Genomic DNA, 20644 nt, shown 5'->3' with positions numbered 1-20644 from the left:
AAAATGGAACATAGAATCATAATAAGTGAATTAGAAAGAAAGTGAGCCTTTTACTTCCTGAATTATGAAAACATCAACACTTTTCTCCTCTTAGATTCCAGTATTCCGATTCAGTACTGTGACCCACGCTGTATACATGTTGTTTATCTTTTCCCTAGTTAGAATTCTAGAGAGATCTGAGGGTATTTTGGTTACTTTTACATTTTATTATGAGTACAATGGCAAATTGCCCTTTTTTGTTTGTTTTTTGTTGGTGGTGTTTTTTCTAAGCTGCCAGAGAACAACAGATCCTAGAGAAAGAAAAAAGAGCTAAACTTCAGTATGAAAGGCAAATTGAAGAGCGATGGAAAAAGCTGGAGGAACAGAAGCAGAGGGAAGACCAGAAGAGGGCAGCTGTTGAAGAGAAGAGAAAACAAAAGCTCAAGGAGGAGGAGGTAAGATTTGCCTGGAAGATACCATGACTTACTGGAGACTAATTCTTTCCATCTACTAGCTGGAATTTCTTGGTTGTCACATGTCTTCTATGGACGCTAGGTAGACAGACAAGTAGGGAAGTAGGTCAGTAGACAGACTAGAGATAGATAAGTTTTGTTTTTTTTTAAAGCATTTATTTAGTGTCTATTCTCTGCCAATCACTGTGCTAAGTGTTTGGAGATGCAAAGAGAAGCAAAATAAACAGTGCCTACCCTAAAGGAGCTTATCTTCTAATGGAGTAGACAATATGTGACAACTACATATAAATAAGGAACAGAAGGGTAAATTGGAGAATATTTTAGAGGGAAAGCACTAGCATTAAGAGGGCCTAGGCAAAGGTCTCTTGGAGAAGGTGGGATTTTTAATGGGAACTTGAAGGAAACCAAAGAAGTTAGGAGGCAGAAACAGGAGGGAGAGGATTCCAGGCATGGAGGACAGTAAGTAAAAATGAGATGGAGTATCACTTGGGAGGACTTTTTCTTAAGTACATAACTTTATAAGAATGAATAGACGCCATGGTGAAAAATTGAATTTTTTTCTTTGATTGCATTTGATGTTGCATGTATGTTGATTTTATTATAATACTTTGTCTCATCATTCTCTATCCCCAATTTCATTTAAAAACCTGGTTTTTAAAAAATGAGTATATATTTTCAAAGTTTGGTAATAAAAGTCTCCCTGAGAGAGAAAGTCTTCTATTACTGAAGTTTTAAAATATATAAAGGAAGCTTATTTAAGTTGTGTATTTATTTAATGAGAGCATGGCAAGGATGTACTCATAGGCTTATGTTGGGCGATAATCCTTCTTTATGCATAATGTATAATGAGTCATCATCTTTTAGTGTGAATAATATATGACAGTCAGCTGTATAGCATGCAAAGAAGCCTCTGAATTCAATAGTATTTCAGATCTCTGAATATAGTCTAACATTCTAATCTTACTTCCTTTCTTTTAAAACAATAGCAGTGACAACAAAACAGAAGAATATTCTATGCTCTTGAAACAGTGACTGAGCAATTGAAAATTTCAAAAATTCTTTCCAAGAATAGTGATGATGCTCTGGGGCACTGGGCTCTGCAAGTCCTTCTCCTTCTTCCCTTGATGGAAATGTAGGTACCAGAGAGCCCTCCCTATAGGAAAGCAGTATGGCAAGATCTGAGGAAAAGCAAACATAGCCCAAAATTTCTGGTGTCAGAGCAATTTGCTTTCTTATAGTTCTTTCCCTATGTCCTTCCTTTGGATGATACAAAAAATAAGGAATCCATGATTCAGGAGAACTGCTAGGTGGACCAGTGGTTAGAGCACTGGTCCAAGAGTCAAGAAGGTCTGAGTTCAAATCCAGCCTCAGACCTTCCTATGTGTGTGACCTTGGGCACAGTTTCCTCATCTGTAAAATGAACTGCAAAAAGAAATGGTAAACTACTCCATTATATTTGCCAAGAAAACCCCAAATGGAGTCAAGAAGAGATGGCCAAGTCTGAAAAGATTGAACAACAACAACTTTTGTATGTGGGGGTAGCTAGGTAGCTACCTGCCTAAGGATGAGAGGTCCTGAGTTCAAATCTCACCTCAGATACTTTCTACCTGTGTGACCATAGGCAAATCACTCATGCCCCATTGCCTGTCCCTTACTGCTCTGCTGTCTTAGAACCAATATACAGTATTGATTCTAAGATGGAAGGTAAGGATTTCAAAAACAAAACAAATGACTCTTGGCTGTGTCACTGATTTCCAGAGATTCTGAGTCCTTCCTTGCATTCCTGCCTATATGAAAGGGAGGAAGGGAATGTTCTCAAAAGGTTCAAGCAGACTTAGACCTTTTACCAAGCCTGATAAGTGAAGTCATCATGGACTAACATGTGTCAGGACTTTGAAGTGGACATCATGGCCACATGAATACACATGAGATATCTCTAGGGAAACATGCATACCTTTCTGGTGAGCTTCCTCAGAGAGAGAAGCAAGACAGGCCCAGAAGAGAGAAACTCTAAGGGCAGGGAAAATCTTATTCCTCTCCCTCTCTCTCCCTCTCTCTCTCTCTCTCTCTCTCTCTCTCTCTCTCTCTCTCTCTCTCTCTCTCTCTCTCTCTCTCTCTCTCTCTCTCTCTCTCTCTCCTCTTTCTCTCTCTCTCTTCCCCCCTCTCCCCCCTAGATTGTTCTATATCCCCAGAAGGAAGAAGTGATGAACCCCAGCCATTGGTCCACCTGCTCTTCAGTTAAGCTAAATTGCTTTTTCTGCTGTGCCAGTATGGATGAATTCCCCTTAAGGAATCCACTTCACCTCATCTGTCAAAGGGAAGGGGTTTCACTAAATTAAGCAAAAATGCCCACCATTACTTGATGATTTAAAGCATTCATGAATCTTCCTATTTCTTTTCCATAATATACATATTGACTCCTGGTATACAAAAAAAATGAATATTAGTCAATGCTCCCTTCTTTTAAGAAGGGTCACTGTAAAGTCACATTAGATGTTTCTGGGATGCTAATGCAGCATTATGTGCTCTCTGGGGATATTAGTCATTGGAGTCTGATTTCTGAGTGGCTTTGTATATGTGTGTGTGTGAGGAAGAGAGAGAGAGAGAGAGAGAGAGAGAGAGAGAGAGAGAGAGAGAGAGAGAGAGAGAGAGAGAGAGAGAGAGAGAGAGAGAGAGAGAGACTTAACAATTAAAGAATCATTCTTACCCTAGCTGCATTTAGATTTGGCAGCTTCTAATTAATTTTCTTAAGCATTCTGATGAAGAATTCCCTCTTATCACTGTACTCTGCCCTACTCAGGTTATGTACAAGTCTACCCATTATATATATATATATATATATATATATATATATATATATATTCGACAAACTAGAACAAGTCTAGTGGAAGTAGACCAGGATAATAATAGCAATAATAATAATAATAACAAGAATTAGCACATGGTGCCTTAAGGTTTGCAAAACACTTTACAAGTTAATTCATTTACTCTACAACAACTCTGTAATTTGGGGTGGCAGGCATGATAGCTGTTTTCACATAATTTAAAGATTTTATCATCCAGTGTAGCAGAAGTTCTTTCAACTCTTAATCAGTTGACAATAACCCTTCTATCCTACCAATAACATTGAAGGAACCCAAAGTTGGCCTTGATCTTGGCCCCAAGATCTTATTCCTGGTAGGGGGTATGTGTGGCGGGTGTCTTACATCATGGGGAAAGTGTATATTATGGCTAATAACTGAAACAAGATTACTCCAAGCCACAACACCTTCAGCAAAACAGAATGTGCAATCAATGATAGTCAAAGAATCAAATTGCAGTGAACCACATCCATACAGCTTTTGATGCAGTTGTACAGTCAGACAGGAAAAACACTGGCATTTTGTGGTAGTGGATAATTTGGGCAGGCATGAGTATTATATAAACGGAACATCAAAAGGTCTCCAGAGGAAATATCTTTTCTGACCTCCACATAGATAAAAGAATTGAAGCTTTTTTAGGACCTCTGTGGTCACAGTACCGCCCTAGTTCAGTGATTCCCAACTTTAGGCCTCCAAAGATAAGGGAACCATCTCTGGTCCAGATAATCAATAATTAAATTGCTGCTGTTGCTTAAAGAAGATTGGTACTGAAAGTAATGTGTTGACCTTGTATGTCATTCTTTCAGTCTCTATAATCTTCACTATTAAAGATGGCATCTTTGAAGTCTATACCTAGGGACACTCAGTTGGGAGAGAAATACTTTCGTTACCATATTGTTAACTGAATTCTAGCACAAGCACAAGGAGGATATCATTGAGAACAAGAGAGCCATTTGTAGTTTCCATATTTCTTATTGATTGATTGATAGTCACTGAATATTTATTAAGTACATATTATGTGCCAGGCACTGAGCTAAGCTCTAGGCATACAAAAAGAGGCAAAAGACAGTCTTTTATAGCCCTTTGGTCATAGCTCCAAATTGCCCTCCAGAGTGTTTGGATCAGTCCACAACTCCACTAATAATGCATTAGTGTCCCAATTGTGCCACATCCCCTCCAACATTTACCACTGTCCTTTACTGTCATACAATCTGATAGGTGTGAGGCAGTTCCTTAGAGTTGTTTTAATTTTAATTTCTCTAATAAAGAGTGATTTAGAACATTTTTATATGATTATTGATGAAGGTAAGAAGTTTGGGGGTTTTTAGAGTTGTTGTTGGAGATATTGATGAGATTTTGGTTGATACTAGATGGATTCTGAGGTTCATTACAACCCTGAACTTCTGTGATTCTGTGGCTTGGTCCTTACTCTTCCACTAAGGTGGGAAAAAGTTAACCTACTTGACAATTTGTTTGCAGGTTCAAACACAAATAGAACAGAAGCCTGTGAAGTGTTTTCACTTCCTCCTTTGTACATACAGACTATGGAGGAGAGCTTGAGAGCATGGCTTTTCTGGTTGCATAGCAACCAGATGAAGAGCCAGCCTCTCTGTGCCACCTGCTCCCATTCCCAGAATCCCTGGAGGAGTAGGTATGTACCTGCAGTATTTTCCACACCCTTTGCTGGCAAGTTAGCCCTCCCCATATTTGACCTTGGATCATTTAAAACTAAAACCTGAAAATAAAAACACAAATAAACTAAAGTGAAAAATCGTATGCTTTGATTTGCATTCCAACTCCAATAATTCTTTCTCTAGAGGTGGGTAGCATTCTTTGTCATAAGCCCTTCAGAATTGCCTTGGATCTACTATATTACTATGTTTCTGTTTTGTTTTGTTTTGTTTTTAAACCAACCTTACCTTTCATCTTCAAATCAATACCCTGTTTTGGTTCCAAGATAGAAGAGCAGTAAGGGCTAGGCAATGGGGGTTAAGTGACTTGTCCCTTTGAACCCAGGACCTCCCATAGCCCCATATTTTATTTTTTAAAAACTGAGGTAAAATGGAAAGCTATAGTTTAACCTCCTTAGGAACATCCTGATACTTTGTGATACTTTGTGATACATCACCAGTCACCATCCAGGTACAGGAATGGAGAGCAATTCTTTCCTTAGTAGAGTTCCAATTATTTTCACTTTCAGGTATCTGATTTGTCAGTCCCTTGATTTATACCCTGTTTTTTACCCTTTAGTATTTAATTCTTACTTTTTAAGTTTCTATTCCAAGAAATTTTTTGTGTCATGGATTCCTTTTGGCAGTCTGGTGAAGCCTATGACCTCCTCAGAATAATGTTTTCAATTGCATAAAATAAAATACATATGATTATAAAGGAAGCCAATTATATTGAAATACAGTTATCAAAATGGTTAAAAACAAATTAATGAGCTCAGGTTATGAACCCTTGGACCAGAATTTCCCCATCTCACAGATCCCTTCCTATTAGAAAGAAAAAACAGTTAAGCAGAACAACATTCATACTGAGACCATATCTGAAAATGTATTCAGACATTCTGTATCTAGAATCCTCTACTTTTCTATGGACAGGAGAGAAGAATTTCCTTATCAAAACTTCTAGAACCAAGTTTAATTTGTACTCAATATGACTTTTAATGCTTTTGATTTATGCTGTTATACTTAGCCACCCAGCTAACCCACCAGTTCACTTTCTAGACAGGTTCCTCTCTGCATTTCACCAGCTTCTTTTGTTGGAGTATTGGGGAAGTGTCTAGAACTTTTTAGAGACAGATCACCTGGCCCCACCCCACTCCCAATACTGAGTACCCTGCTCTCCCCTCCCACAGTCCCAGTATAATGCCATGTCCCCCACCTCACCCCCTGTTTCCCACCTTAACCCAGACAGGGGAGGGAGGAAGCACTCCCATTGGGCTTCTGGACAGAGGGACAATTGAAGTGAGGAATGTCCTCAGACCTCATAGAGAAGGGGAGAATAGCTCTTTCCCGAGTCCCACTGGCTTCCTAGTAATGAACTCTGGTGGGCAACTGCATGCATGCCCACAGAGAGGGTTCTGTGTGCCCTTTTGGACACATGTGTTTGCCGTCATGGGTCTAGAATAAACTAGAGTTGCCCATCTTGCATAAAAGGTCAAAACACATTGTGATGAGCTAATTCTGTAACAGAGGGAGAGGGAAGGTTCCTGTGAAGCTGCTGTGGAAAATGGGTGTTCTGAGAGAATGCCTCCATTCTTCCCATAGGGTTGCATTTCAAGAATATACTCAGGATAGAGATGGGAGTTCCTGGGTTCAAATTTGACCCCAAACATTTCTTAGCTGTGGGTCTCTGGGCCATTTAACCCCATTGCCTAGCCCTTACCACTCTTCTGCCTTGGAACCAATACACAGTATGGATCTAAGATGGAAGGTAAGAGTTAAAAAAAAAAATATATATATATATGTTATATATATATATGTTTATTCACAGACACACACACATATACTCAGAGGCACCACTTTGAGAGGAAGGCATAAATATGGAAAATGATGTCAGAGGTTCATAACTGATCACACCTCAGATATCTGCATAATGGGATAATAATCATAACCTTGTGTGAGAGCCAATGCACCTTAGAGAATATAAGGCTTGGCCTCATAGTCAGAAAGAGGATTGCAAGTCCCACTTCTGATATATTCCAGAATCCTCATTTTGTTGCTATTGTTGTTCAGTCATGACTGACTCTTTATGACTCCATTTGGGGTTTTCTTGGCCAGGATCCTGGAGTGGTTTGCAATTTTCTTTTCATTTGTTAAACGAAGAAACTAAGGCAAACAGGGATAAATGACTTGTCCAGGCACACACAGCTAATAAGTGTCTGAGGCTGGATTTGAATTCAGGAAGATGAGTCTCCAGGCCTAGCACTCTAATCTCTGTACCACCTAGCTACCCAAGCTTATTTTACTGATGAAACTAAGGTCCCAAAGAGCATAAGGGCTTTTGGTCATACAGGTTGTGTCAGAAGTGGGATTTATATCCAGATTCTCTAATTGTAGAACTAGTGTTTTCTATTCTTTATCATTTTGCTTCGCTAGAGAAGAACTTATAGTAATAAAATATTATTTTGTTATTATATGATTATATTATATTTATATAATACAATATAGAAACATAACTATAATTCATATTTACAAATTTTATATTTTATTATTTATTATGATATAATAGATAAGAAAATATATAGTATAATCTAAAACAATATATTAAAATATAACATAGGCATGCCTACATAAAACTAACATATGAAATATATAATATAAAATATAGTTAATATTATTATATATTTCTATAATAAAATTCTATATAATATAAATATAATCATAATAAATATGTAAGTATTATTTATAAAATAAAATACAGTAATAAAAAACTGGTTCTAAATACCACCTCTGACACATTTAGTTGTATGACCCTGGGCAAGTCACTGAAACTCAGTATCCCAAAACAATTCTATAAGATAATAAATTGCAAAATAGTTGCCAGCCTATACTGATAGTTTACTCACTGGATGCCCCCTTTCCATTGAAATTAACAAATTTTCTCTCCCATCCTCATCTTCACTCCATCTGGGCAAAAAAGCTTGACCTAGGACCATCATTCCTTCAGGGGCATATAGCACATCACTTCTCTCAAATGAGCTCTTTCAATAAAAACCTGAACTGCACATCTGAGAATAGGCTTTTGTTAAGGGGTCTTGGGCACATAAGACCTCATTCTGACTCTATGCACAGCCTGGGCCTCTAATTTTTATTAATCCATCTGTGTATTGAAGAATAATAGGATTCAATCACTATGCTAACGAGTGGTGGCTTATCAACTCATTATCTAAAAGGGCCTAATTATGAGTCTGTGTTAGCCTTCTATCTTATTACTCCCCTCCATGTATTCTGTGCTTCTGGCCATACTGGATTATTCTGTATATTCCAGATATTCCTCTTGCTCACACTATTCTCCATGCCTATAATTTTATGCCTCCTCTTCCTGTTTTTCTGTTCAAAACGTGCATCCTCCATTAAAGCTTCCCTTATTCTTCCCTCACTCATCAATCAGTAATACTCTCTTCTCTTAGACTTCACACAGCACATTGTTTTATATTACTTGAATGTATTTTCCATGCAATATCATGTATGATGTGCAAGAATATATTCAAATTTTACATTGTAATTATACAATAACTGTCTATTAATACTTAAGCTTCCTTATTCAGTCATTTTTCAGACATTCTTCATGACCTCTTTTGGAGTTTTGTTGGCAAAGATATTGGAGTAGTTTGCTATTTCCTTCTTCCTTCTCATTTTACAAATGAGGAAACTGAGGCAAGCAAGGTTAAGTGACTTGCCCAGAGATTAATGTAAAGAATGTAGCCAAAAAAAAAATTCCCTCCCTTTTGGTTTCTCTTTCAAAGTTAAACCATTTGAAAAGGACAGCAAAAAGCAATGGCTTCAATCTTTTAAGCCCTGCCCTGGGTTTAAATATTTGTTCTCTTTGGTTAAAGTGAGAGCTTTTGATGACCTCTTCTACTGAAAGATTTTGAACCACTGTAGTGTTCAAGTATAAAGTAGCAAACTTTATAAGTTCAAATTCTCTATGCTACCATAAGCCGAACATAGATAGCAGTTAGTCTTCATGACGCTGAGGAAGCTGTATAAAAAAGTACATCTGAATGAAGAAAGCAAATTTTTTTTTTTTAAAGCAGCTAGTAAGATTTGAATTCAGGAAAATGAGTCTTCCTAACTATAGCCTAATACCTTATCCACTGCACCACCCAATTGCCCCCTACTATATTGTAAATTCTACTGTGGGGACAAATTGTACCTTACTTAAACTGACATTTTCCAGGGTCTAGTTCTGTACACAATAGGGCATACTAGAAGTGGGTTGAATTAACAATATTAACACATGTATACAGTTTATATATATATATATATATATATGTACATATGTGTATGTACACACACACACACACACACACACATATATATATATAAAACATAAACTCTTTAAGGGCAAGGACTACTTAATTTTTGTCTTACTGTCTCCAATGTCTAGCATTAGTGCTAGTCAGGACAATGGATTAGATTAGTAAAATGTCATGAGGAAACCGTTACTTGCCTGGAAAGAGATCTGGAGTCACTTTCAATCAAACTGAACACAAAATTACCAAAGCCTTGGCACAAAGTAGGGATTTAATAAATGTCTGTTGATTGATTGACTGGTTGAACAAATGGTTACATGGATATGGTCTTTACTCTCTGAGAACTCACAGTCTCTAGACAATGATATGAAAATAGTTGGGGGTGCGTAGACATCAGGAATAATGGAAGAGCAGAAATGGGAATTAATCCTCATCAAATTTGAATCCACCAGACACTTAAAAAAAATCTTCCCCACCAAAAACCTATGATCCCATATCCCTAGAATATGTATCCAAAAAGTGGTACCTTTGTATCAAGTATCCAGGTATCCAAAAATGTTCTTTAGGGAGCAAATATTTTTGTTTATTTATTAACTTTGAAAAATCATAAGATTGTGTAGATATAGATGTAGACAGCCTTTCATAGTTGATCAGTGTTTCAATGTTGCTCTTACTGTGTATAATGTTCTCCCAGTTCTGTTCATTTCACTTTGTATCAGTTCATATAAATTATCTCTGGTTTTTCTGAAACCACCCCCCTATATTTCTTATAGCACAATAATATTCTAACACTATAAATACCACAACTTGTTCAGCCATTCCACAATTGATGGGCATCTCTTCAATTTCCAATTCTTTGTTGCCACAAAAAGAGCTGCTATAAATATTTTTGTAATATAAGTCCTTTTTCTTTTATCTTTTTGGGATATAGTTGAGGTTAGATAAGATTTGTGCTGGAACCATTAATTGTTTGATTTATCTTAAGTATTCAACAATTTTGGATAGGAGCAGAGATAACAGATGGTGGGAATGACCGTAGGGATTGAGGATTAGCAGAAAGTGAATATTGTTGGAGGAAAGCTAGGTGGCTCAATGGAGCCTAGAGACAAAAGGTCCTGGGTTCAAATTTGGCCTCAGACAAAACACTTAACTTCTATTTTGCCTAGTCTTTACCACTTTTCGGCCTCAGGGAACCTATTCATGGTACAGATTCCAAGATGGAAGGTAAGTGTTCATATACATGAAGGATGAGGACACAAAGAATCTTATGAGAGTGTCCACCCAATGCTTTGTTCAACTGGTTCAATATGGGATTAAGATTGTGAAGGAAAGAAAGCATGACCAGAATAATTTGATGGTATAGTATGTAGAATTTTTATATATAAAATGCATTCAAATAATGCCCATTTGCAGTCAAAGAACTGGAAACTGAACAGATGTACTTCAGTTGGGAAATGGCTTTACAAGCTAGGGTAAATGCTTGTTTTGGAATACTATTGTGCCATAAGAAATGATGAACAAGATGATCACATACACACTAAAAATGAAGTGAGCAGATTCAAGAGAACAGTGCAAAGTAACACCAATAAAGTATTATGATCAACTCTGAGTGACTTAATTATTATCAGAAATGCAAGAATCTCAGGACTTGTGACCTTATCCACTTATCTTATCCTATCCACTGCTATAGAAGGAATTGATGGAGTCTGAATGTAGATTGACATATACCATTCTTCACTTTATTTAATCCATGAATTTGTCTCTAGTGTAAGTGATATGAGTCTTTCACAACATGCTAAACGTGAAATATGCACTATGTATGTCCTCTATCATGTTACCCTATATTATATACCTGCCATATTGTCAAAGAGGGAAGAATGGGAGGGATGGAGAAAACAACAACAAAAAAAAGATTATTAAAAATTATATCAACATGTAATCTAGAAAAATTTTTAAATAAAATTTAAAAATTAAAAATAAATAGTGCCTACTATGTGCTCTGTGTGTGTGCATACGTGTGTGTATGTAAAATCTGTAGGTCTGATTTTTAAACCACCATCAGTTTTTTCTTAGGTATCATTGGAGAAGAGCCAAAGGTTTGAATGTAAGAAAATGACCCAGTTATTTAAAAGTGAGTCAATCCACAAGCATTTATCAAGGACCTACTGTGTGCCACACACTATGATAAGCACTGGAGATGCAAAGACAGGCAGAAGACTTACTTTCAAGAAGAGAAGTTCATAGTTTAAAGGTAGATTTTACAAGTTAAAAACTAATGAGCTTTATATCACTAGCAAAAATTTCATCACCAATTTTTCTTTTTTCTTTTAAAAATATTTTATTTTTTCCCAATTACTTGTAAAAACAATTTTAACATTCATTTTCTAAAAATCTGAGTTCCAAATTTCTTCTTTCCTTTTCTTCCCCCCTCCCTGAGACAGCAGGAAATTTGATATAGGTTATACATGTGCTGTCATGAAGAATATATTTCCATATTTGTCATGTTGTGGAAGAAGACATGTCAAAACACACCAAAAATATATGAAGAAAATAAAGCGAAAAATAGCATACTTCAATCTTTATTTGAACTCAGTCAGTTCTCTCTGCATGGGGAGAGCATTTTTCATCATAAGCCCTTTGGGATTGTTTTGGATCATTGTATTGCTAAGAATAACTAAGTCATTCACAGTTGATCATTATATAATATTCCTGTTACTGTGCTATAACAGATTTTTCAAAATAAAATCTTTTATTTTTACCTCATCATCATATCCAAATATAACCCTCCTATCCCCTGCCTACCCAGCAAGTCATTCCTTGGAAAGAATTTTAAACAGAAAGAGGAAAAAAAAAGTCTTGACAGATTATTAAATGGCTGATTTATAAGCACTTAGGAAGGGAAGCAGTGATCCGTGGGAACCATCACAAGTTCCCTAAGAGTGAGTCTGAAAAAGTGACCGGACTGTTAGGAGAAAAAATCCTGTAGACAAATTTATATCTGGATTTCAGGAAAGCATTTGACAAAATTTCTCATGCTTTTCACAGATACAAATGTGAGGTAAGTGCTAGTACCATTACTTATATTAATAACTATTTACATGTTTGGGGTTATCAAAAATGTTATTTAACAAGTAGATATCCATCTGCAGACGTGATTCTTCAAAAACATGCAAAATTGTTGGTTCTAGAGGTGTGCTGGAGCCAGCTGCCATTTATTTATTTGTGAGAGCCAATTGTTATATTTATATTGTGACTATTATACCTTGGCAATTGGCAAAAGCTACAACTTTCAGCACTTGATTTATTGTTCTGCTGATTTTCTAGAGTTAAGAAAGTGGTCGAGAAAATGTTAATAATAAAGATTAAACTTTAACACATTTATTCCTTTTTTGGAGAGCTGTGGGAAATGGAATGACAGGAAATAAAGGTTTGATCTTCTGAGCATATTGATTTATTAAGCAATTCCTAGCAATTGCCCAAAAGATCTGAACTAGGTCCCTTCCTCAACTTCAGGCTGGACCTGTATTACAGGGAGAGACAGACAAAAACAATCAAATAATGCCAATTAATTAAAAGGATACAATGCAACATTAGGTAATATGATTTCCAACTGGAGGAAAGATCAGGAAGACTTTCCATGTTCAAAGGGTGTGGGGGGGTAGTGGAGAGTGAAATTCCCTGAATTCATAAAGAGAACTATTCCATTCCCCACCAAGTATCTGTATACAATCAAAGGAACATGGAAACAATAACTGATCGATCAATACTGGGTCAGTTTTCAGATAAGACACATAAAGTTGCTTCATTAAGTTGAAAACTTAATCCATCAGTCTGGGTCTGACTGGGTTTCTGGTTACCTATGTCCTTAGGGTCCCTAAGCAATAGGTAGAGGTGGTCTAGCTTCCTATCCACAAAGGGCTAGGTTCAAACAATACAATGAGGGTTTTCTCACAATTCTCACAACTGAATATAAGGCAGAAAATGGACTAGACCCATAATTTAATAAAAAGGGAACTGAGTTAGCTCCAATATGGAATCTGTGTGTTCACTCAATTTCCACTATTAACCACTTTCTGTCCTGATCCCCAAATTTCCCTCAGAGCCCTTATTAAACATTTACCAGCACAACCCTGATTAGTTCTGTCTTCTACCCTGTTCTCTTGAGAATTTCTATTGATGATCTGCCTAAAGACAAAAGGAATAATTAACATATCGAACGGCAGAAATTGGTATCCAAACAAGATGTTGGCATAATTATGAGAGAAATCTGATAATTTTGACTATACAAAATTAAAAAGCTTTTACATAAATAAAATCATTATAGTTAGGACAACAAAAGAAATTAACAATTGATTTTGTAAAAAATTCTGTATCATATCAATTGTGAATAACTCCACTCTTATCATCAATGCAAAGTTCTAAGACAACTCCAAGGGATTCATGATGCTATCCCCTGCCATACAAGAAACAGATGGAATCTGACTGCAGATAAAAGCATACAATTTTTTACTTCTTTTTCATGAGTTTTTTCTTGTATATGGGATATGTCTTCTTTCACAAATATAGATATATGTATTGTGCATATATATACACAAAGCCTATATCAGATATATATGCATATATATATATATACATATATATATATATAACCTATATCAGATTTCTTGACATCTTGGGAAGAGGGGGAAAGGAAGAGAGAGAATTTGAATCACAAATTTCTGAAAAAAAAAAGTTTTAAATTATTTCTACATACAATTGGGGAAAAATACAATGAAATATAAGTTGGGGGAGGAATTCTGTATCATATATCTCTGGTTAAAAGTCTGATACCCAAGAAATATAGGGAACCAACAAAAATGCAAAATCAATGAGGAATTTACTAATAATAGGTAAGCAAACACATTTTGATTTTGAAATTTGAAGTTTTCCTGAGCTGTCAATGATTATTTGAAAGATTATTCAAAAATCACTTCTGATAAGAGAAAGGTACATTAAAACCACCCTGTAAAGTGGCAAATATGACAAAAGAGAGAAATAGCCAGTTTTGGAAGGGTTGTGGGAAGACAGGTACTTCATAAAACTGTTTGGTAAAGCTATGAAGAATTGGTCCAGCCATTCTGGAAAGCAATTTGAAGTTATATGAGAAAAGACACTCAGCTATTCATACGCTTTGAATCACTGCTGGGTATGTACCCCCCAAGGAGGTCAATGACAGTAAGAAAAGTCTGATGTATATTGAAATATTCTTAGTAGTACAGGAAATAAATTGTGGAAACATCTATTGAGAATGGCTGATGACAAAATGTACTTCCCTCTTTCTCCTTTTCTTGAAGAGGTAGGAGATTGGGTGTAGCAAGTTGTATGCACTGTTAGATGTGGTCCCTCTTTTGGTTCATTTTGCTTGATAGTTTTTCTTTGTTAGCAAGGGAAGGCTCACTGGGAATTCAGGGCTGTATCCAGAATGCCTACATCTTACAAGCAGCAGAAATCAATAAAATGCTAATTTTTCAAAAAGATTAAAGGGCAATTCATGTGAAAAAAGATGAGGGTTTTTTAGTAATCTGTACATCTTCAGATGTTTAAAGGACTGTCGCATGTCACTCAGATCATTTGGCAAAAATTATAGGAAAGGTTAAAAGGGAAGGTAGATTTTTAGCTTCATATAAAAGTTTCTAAAAATTATAACCATGACTAATGTATATTTATTGCAAGTCCCCCCCCCAAATCAGCTCCCCCCTGTGGAAGAGAAGGAGGCCAGGGGAGGGCGGGCTTGGAATAAGGTAACCAAAAATAGAAAAGAGAGCTAGAAAAAAGAACAGAGAATCACTGAGGCATCCTCTTTGAAAAATGAAGGAAAGAAGAAGGGGGTAGCTGAGTGGTTTAGGGGATTGAGAGCCAGGCCTAGAGACAGGAGGTCAACTCTAACCCCTACTGCTCTTCTGCCTTAAAACCACTACATTGTATTGATTCTAAGATGGAAGGTGAGGGTTTAAAAAAATGAAGGGAAGAGAGTAGAAGGCAGGACAGGAAGAAGCACAGGCAAACAAGACTATTTCCTTGGATATTATAGAATGGATTCATGCATTGGGAAAGAAGTTGTATTATATGACATTTAAAGTCTCCTTCAACACTGACAATTTGCCATTTCCAATGTTTTTATGGAAAAAATACCAAAACAACAGATTTAGAAATGAATCAGATACTTGGATCAGATAAAGACTATATTATCTGTATTCTTTTTATGCAAATATAAATTGTCAGAAGCAGGAAAAATCTTGGTAAGGGGATAGATATTCCCTTCATCAGGAATACTTTTGCTATCTTTATATAAATGTACATTGACAAGATTATTTTTGTACATTTGTACAGTGGGCGAGGAAGGTCTTTTTTTTTTTAATAAGAAAGCTTAGTTTTTCCTTCAGTTACATGATAAAAAGCTATTTTAAACCTTTTTTTAAAAATTTGAGACAAATTCTCACCTTTTCTCTCTTTTTTCCCCAACCCTCAAGAGATCAAACTATCTGATATAGATTCTACATGAGTAATACATTCATTTTGTAAAAAAAAACTCAAAACAAAAGTGAAGAAATAAAGTGAAATATAACATGCCTTGGTCTATATTCTGACTACAACGTGATCAGTTTTTTCACTGGCATTTTTCATCATGAATCCTTTAAGATTGTCTTGGGTCACTGTATTACTAAAAACAGTGAAGTCATTCATAAATGTTTATCATATAATATTGCTGTTGCTATGTGCAATGTTCTCCTGGTTCTGTTCACTTCGATTTGCATCAGTTCATGTAGATCTTTCTAGTTCTTTCTGACATCATTCTCTTCATCATTTCTTAGAGCAAAGTACTATTTCATTACAATCACATTGCCATTGATGAGAAAACTGACACCTAAAAAGGTGAAATGACCTGCCATTGTGACATTGTTGTTAAGTGTCAGAGCCAAGAACGTGAAGTCAATTCTTTTGATATTTCTTTTTTTTTCTACTACCCAATACTACCTTTATATGGGAACAAGTTGAGCAAAAAAGTAGGATACAGGATAGCCATTTGGGGGCCTTTATTGAAGAGAAGGGACTTTGCCAATAGTAAGACAAAGTATAGTGGCAATGAATAGCTAATGATAGCTACCATTTATAGAGCTCCCACTCTATGCTAAGCTCTTTGCAGGCTCTATGCTAACTAAGCATTTTACAATTATTATTTCATTTGATCCCCAAAACAACACCCTGGGAGGTAAGTACTGTTATTATCTCCATTTTAGAGATGAAGAAACTGAGGCAAACAGAAGTTTAGCAACTTGTGCAGGATCATCTAGTGAAGAATGAACTCAGGTTTTTCCTAACTCCAGGCCCAGCACTCTATAAATTGCACCAACTAACTGCCTTCACGAGACTTGAATTTCGAGAGCCTTGGTTTAAAACTCAGCTTTCCCAAGTAATCACATGTATTACCTTGTTCAAATCATTTCACCTCACCCTCAGTTTCCTCATCTGTACAATCTGGGGCTTATACTAGATGACTTCTAAGGCCCTTCCTACATTTCTGGGGAGGGGGAGGATTTTATTATTATTTTTTCAATAGAAAATTTACTAATAGCTGACATTTAGTCCTTTAATGTTTGCAAAGCACTTTGTATACATCATTTCATGGTCTGGTAATCCCCATGCTCTCTCTCTCTCTCTCTCTCTCTCTCTCTCTCTCTCTCTCTCTCTCTCTCTCTCTCTCTCTCTCTCTCTCTCTTTTTAATTTTAATTTACAATATTTTTCCATGGCTACATGAATAATGCTCCTCCCCTTTTCTACTTCCCTCTCCACTGGGTTATACATGTATCCTTGTTCAAAACCTACTTCCATGTTATTCATATTTGCAGTAGAGTGAACTTTTAACATCAAAACCCCAATCACATCCCTATCACACTACATGGTTGATCCTATATTTTTCTAATGCATTTCTGGTTCCACAGTTCTTTCTCTGGATGTGGATAGCATTCTTTCTCATAATTCCTCTGGATTGCCATGGATCATTGAATTGCTGCTAGTAGAAAAGTATATTACATTTGATTGTGCCATAATATATGGGTGTGCTCTGAGTCCAAAACTTCCTGGAAGGCTGGAGCAAATATGGGGGATCTCCACAGCTCTGGCCAGGCTGCCAGCTCTATGCTCTCTCTCTAGCTCCTTCCCCGCCATCTGTGTTGGATGCTCTGAACTTGGCCAGCCCTGCTTGCTAGGTATGCCCTTCAGACCAGCACCTTTGCCCGCCCAGAAGTTCCTGCTGCCACTGGAGTCTGGGAGTCTCAGCGCTCTGGGTGGGAGGGGGGATTGGTCCTGGGGCCTTCTTTCTGTCTTCCCCTTAAACCTGAGTGTTCTTGGATTCCGGCTTTTCGGGGTTGTACCTTTTGAATTAAGTCCAGCAGGAGGGTTCCTTGGCTCTGTCTTGTTGTTAAGTTTGTTTTTCAGTCCTTTGGGAGCATTCAGTTTATGATCAGTTAGGAAAGGTATTCAGAGGTCTGAACTTCTGCTCCTTCTAGGCCGCCATCTTGACTCTGCCTCCCAGACTGGACTTCTTCATGTGTCTTTGACAAATAGAAGATTTTTCCATCTCCCATCTCCATTTCTTTCTTTTAAAATTGTTTTAAATTTTATTCATTTATTTGTTACATTAAAATCCCCGGTTAACTTCCTCCTTCACTCCCTTAAAGAAAGTATTATTTGACAAAAAGATATATATGACTATGTCTTGCTTATTTTTTTCAATTTATCAGTCTTTCTCTGGAAGTAGACATAGACATGCCATTCTTCAAACAATATTTCTGTTGCTGTATAAAATTTTCTTTAGGTTCTGTTCTGTTCATTTCATTCATTATAATTTCATGTAGGTCTTTCCATGTTTTTCCAAAATTAAGTTGTTCATCATTTCTTACAGTGCAGATTTCTTTTTTGCACAGATTTTCCTTTATTCTTGGAATTAATTTATTCCTCACCTATGCCTCTTAGAATTTCTGGTTTCCTTCAAAGCTCAGATGACTCCTCCCTGATATGAAGCCAATTCTGATATTTCCTCCTCTTTTTTCCCTTTACTACCCAATTCTCTTCCCAGTCTTCTCCTTGTCCTGGCCATATCATTCAAAACTGTCTTCTGTGTTGATAGTAATGCCATAGATTGCTACTCCCTGCTCTAGAGTGAAGAGTCTAACCACATCCAGCAGCCAGCCAAGTACCTGGGATCCCAAGGATCCTTTTCTCTCAGTTATTACTGGTGATTATCACAAATATTATAGTGGAATTTCTGGAAGAAGGGCCTTCTGCTTCTTCTTTCTCCTTTATTCTTGAACCCAGGTGTTACAGGCTGCAGTAACTCTGCAGTAAAGCAGACTTCCCACAGTGCTTTGCCTGCATCTTCCAGCTCTAATCTTCAGGGACGATGTCCCAGGGGTAGAATGGTAGAGAAAGGGAAGTTAGTACAACGAAAGCCTGAGCATTTTTGCTAAGACTCTCTCTGCCAGGTAGTTTCCAGTCCTGGTTTCATTGTAATCTCCCCATGGGAAATGAGTCTCTGGCTGCCAATTGTTTCTCAGAGAAATCTCCAAATATAAACTTTCCAGACCCAAAACTGATGAAGTAAGTAATAGAGTTTAATAATGTACTCAAAGCAGAGAACTAAAGGAGAAAACATCCCCCACCCCTTTTTTATCACCTGTTCCAGGAGATGTCCAGTCTCTTCGGAAGAAACAGCCTTGGAAGAACTGAAGTTGTACAGAATATATGCCTCTTTTCCATTGGCTATCAGCTAAAAAAGACAAAAACCAAAAACACAAATATCCACGAATGGGACTTATTTGTTTCCTCTATAAAAATGAGGGTGATTAAACTACCTCAGGGGTTATTAAACTGGACATCAGGGGGCCAATGGATAGATTTCACGTGTATGTGAGCTTAAATTAAAAAATACATCTTAAGGGGGGAAATACTTTCACGAATTATTTCACTAATCTCTTACTAAAATTGGGCATTTTCTTCAATTACTTAAAAAAAACTATTCTGAGAAAGTGTCCATAGCCCTCATCAGACTGCCCAGAGGGATCCATGACACAGAATAGGCTAAGAACCCCTAAACAAAATCATCTCCAGTGGCCCTTCCCAGTTTGATATCCTATGATTCTCTCACCTTCATTTTACTGAAGGCTAAAATGCATTTTGAAAGCTGATTCTTCCCAGCCCTGTTAGTTTAGGATTCTAAGGTGTTCTAGTCCTTTGACTGAATAATCACAATAGCTAGCATTTTTATAGTGCTTTAAGATTGACAAACATTTTACATATGCTATTGCATTTGATCCTCACGACAACCCTGGGAGGAAGGTGCTATTATTATCCCTATTTTACAGTTGAGGAAATCAAAGCAGACAAGTTAATTGACTTGTCTAGATTGACATAGCTAGTGTCCCAGGTAAGATTTGAACTTCTGTCTTACTCCAAGCCCAACACTCTATCCATTGATGTCTCAATGCTTCATGATCCCGTGTTTGGTTTTCTTGGATACTTGGAGTGGCTGATCATTTCCTTCTCCAGCTTGTTTTATAGTTGAGAAAATCGAGGTAAACAGTATTAAATAAAATTCCCCAGGGTCACATAGCTTGTATGTGTCTCAAATCAAATTTGAACACAGGAGGATTAATCTTCCTGACCCCAGACCTGGCAGTCTGTCCACTGTGCCACCTAGCCATCCTAATCACTGAACCACCTAGCTAAATGATTGTATTGATTTTGTTGTCTTTTTTTCTCCTCTCCAGTTAAGAAAATAGAAATAGCATTTTTCTAGTCTGACTTTTGGTGTCATGCTTGATTTACCCACTGTGCACAGTTCCTGGAAAGCCCCATGCTTTAGTTTATCATGTGTCTGGGAAGGTGGAACAGCTGAAGTTACCTTTTCTCTTGTCACAGTCCCAAACCTGGGGCCAGAAGAGAAATTGAGTATTTGCAGTGTCATATGTGAAAAGAGGCAGGACTGGCTTGTATAATTAGAGCAGCAGCTTTTGTGAGCCACTCCAGGAAATGCTTCCAGCTTCTGAGCTCAACTCTTCCCTGGCTTTCCCAAGGTAACAGTGGGATTGGATCCTATTTTGGTGCATGATTGCTATATTTTTTATTTGAGAGTAAAAAAAGTTTATTCTCTGGCTTATTTTTATTTCTGAAGAGGTTTTTGGTTTTCTCTTTTCTACATAGGTGGGTACTTTGGATTTGTTTGGAATTCACCAACTGCTTCTGTGTAAAACCAGAATGATTATCCTTGGGTGCTTTGTTCTGGGTGGGTGGGGGGGGGGGGTTAGGGGAT

At 37.0% G+C, this 20644-nt stretch overlaps 1 protein-coding gene across 11 annotated transcripts in view; it reads left to right on the top strand.

The window, feature by feature from the left end:
• Window positions 1–20644, top strand: part of MAP7D2 (MAP7 domain containing 2) — a 204314-nt gene that overhangs the window by 117643 nt on the left and 66027 nt on the right. For all 11 annotated transcript variants that reach the window (XM_007493443.3, XM_007493444.3, XM_007493442.3 and 8 more), the window contains exon 3: window positions 271–434. In XM_007493443.3, coding sequence (XP_007493505.1) covers window positions 271–434 — 164 coding nt within the window. The remainder of the gene's footprint in view (window positions 1–270; window positions 435–20644) is intronic.

The sequence above is a fragment of the Monodelphis domestica genome, chromosome 4, assembly GCF_027887165.1.
Source record: "Monodelphis domestica isolate mMonDom1 chromosome 4, mMonDom1.pri, whole genome shotgun sequence".
Classification (NCBI taxonomy): domain Eukaryota; kingdom Metazoa; phylum Chordata; class Mammalia; order Didelphimorphia; family Didelphidae; genus Monodelphis; species Monodelphis domestica.
Note: the sequence above shows the minus strand (reverse complement) of the source record. Positions and strands in the feature narration are given on the sequence as shown.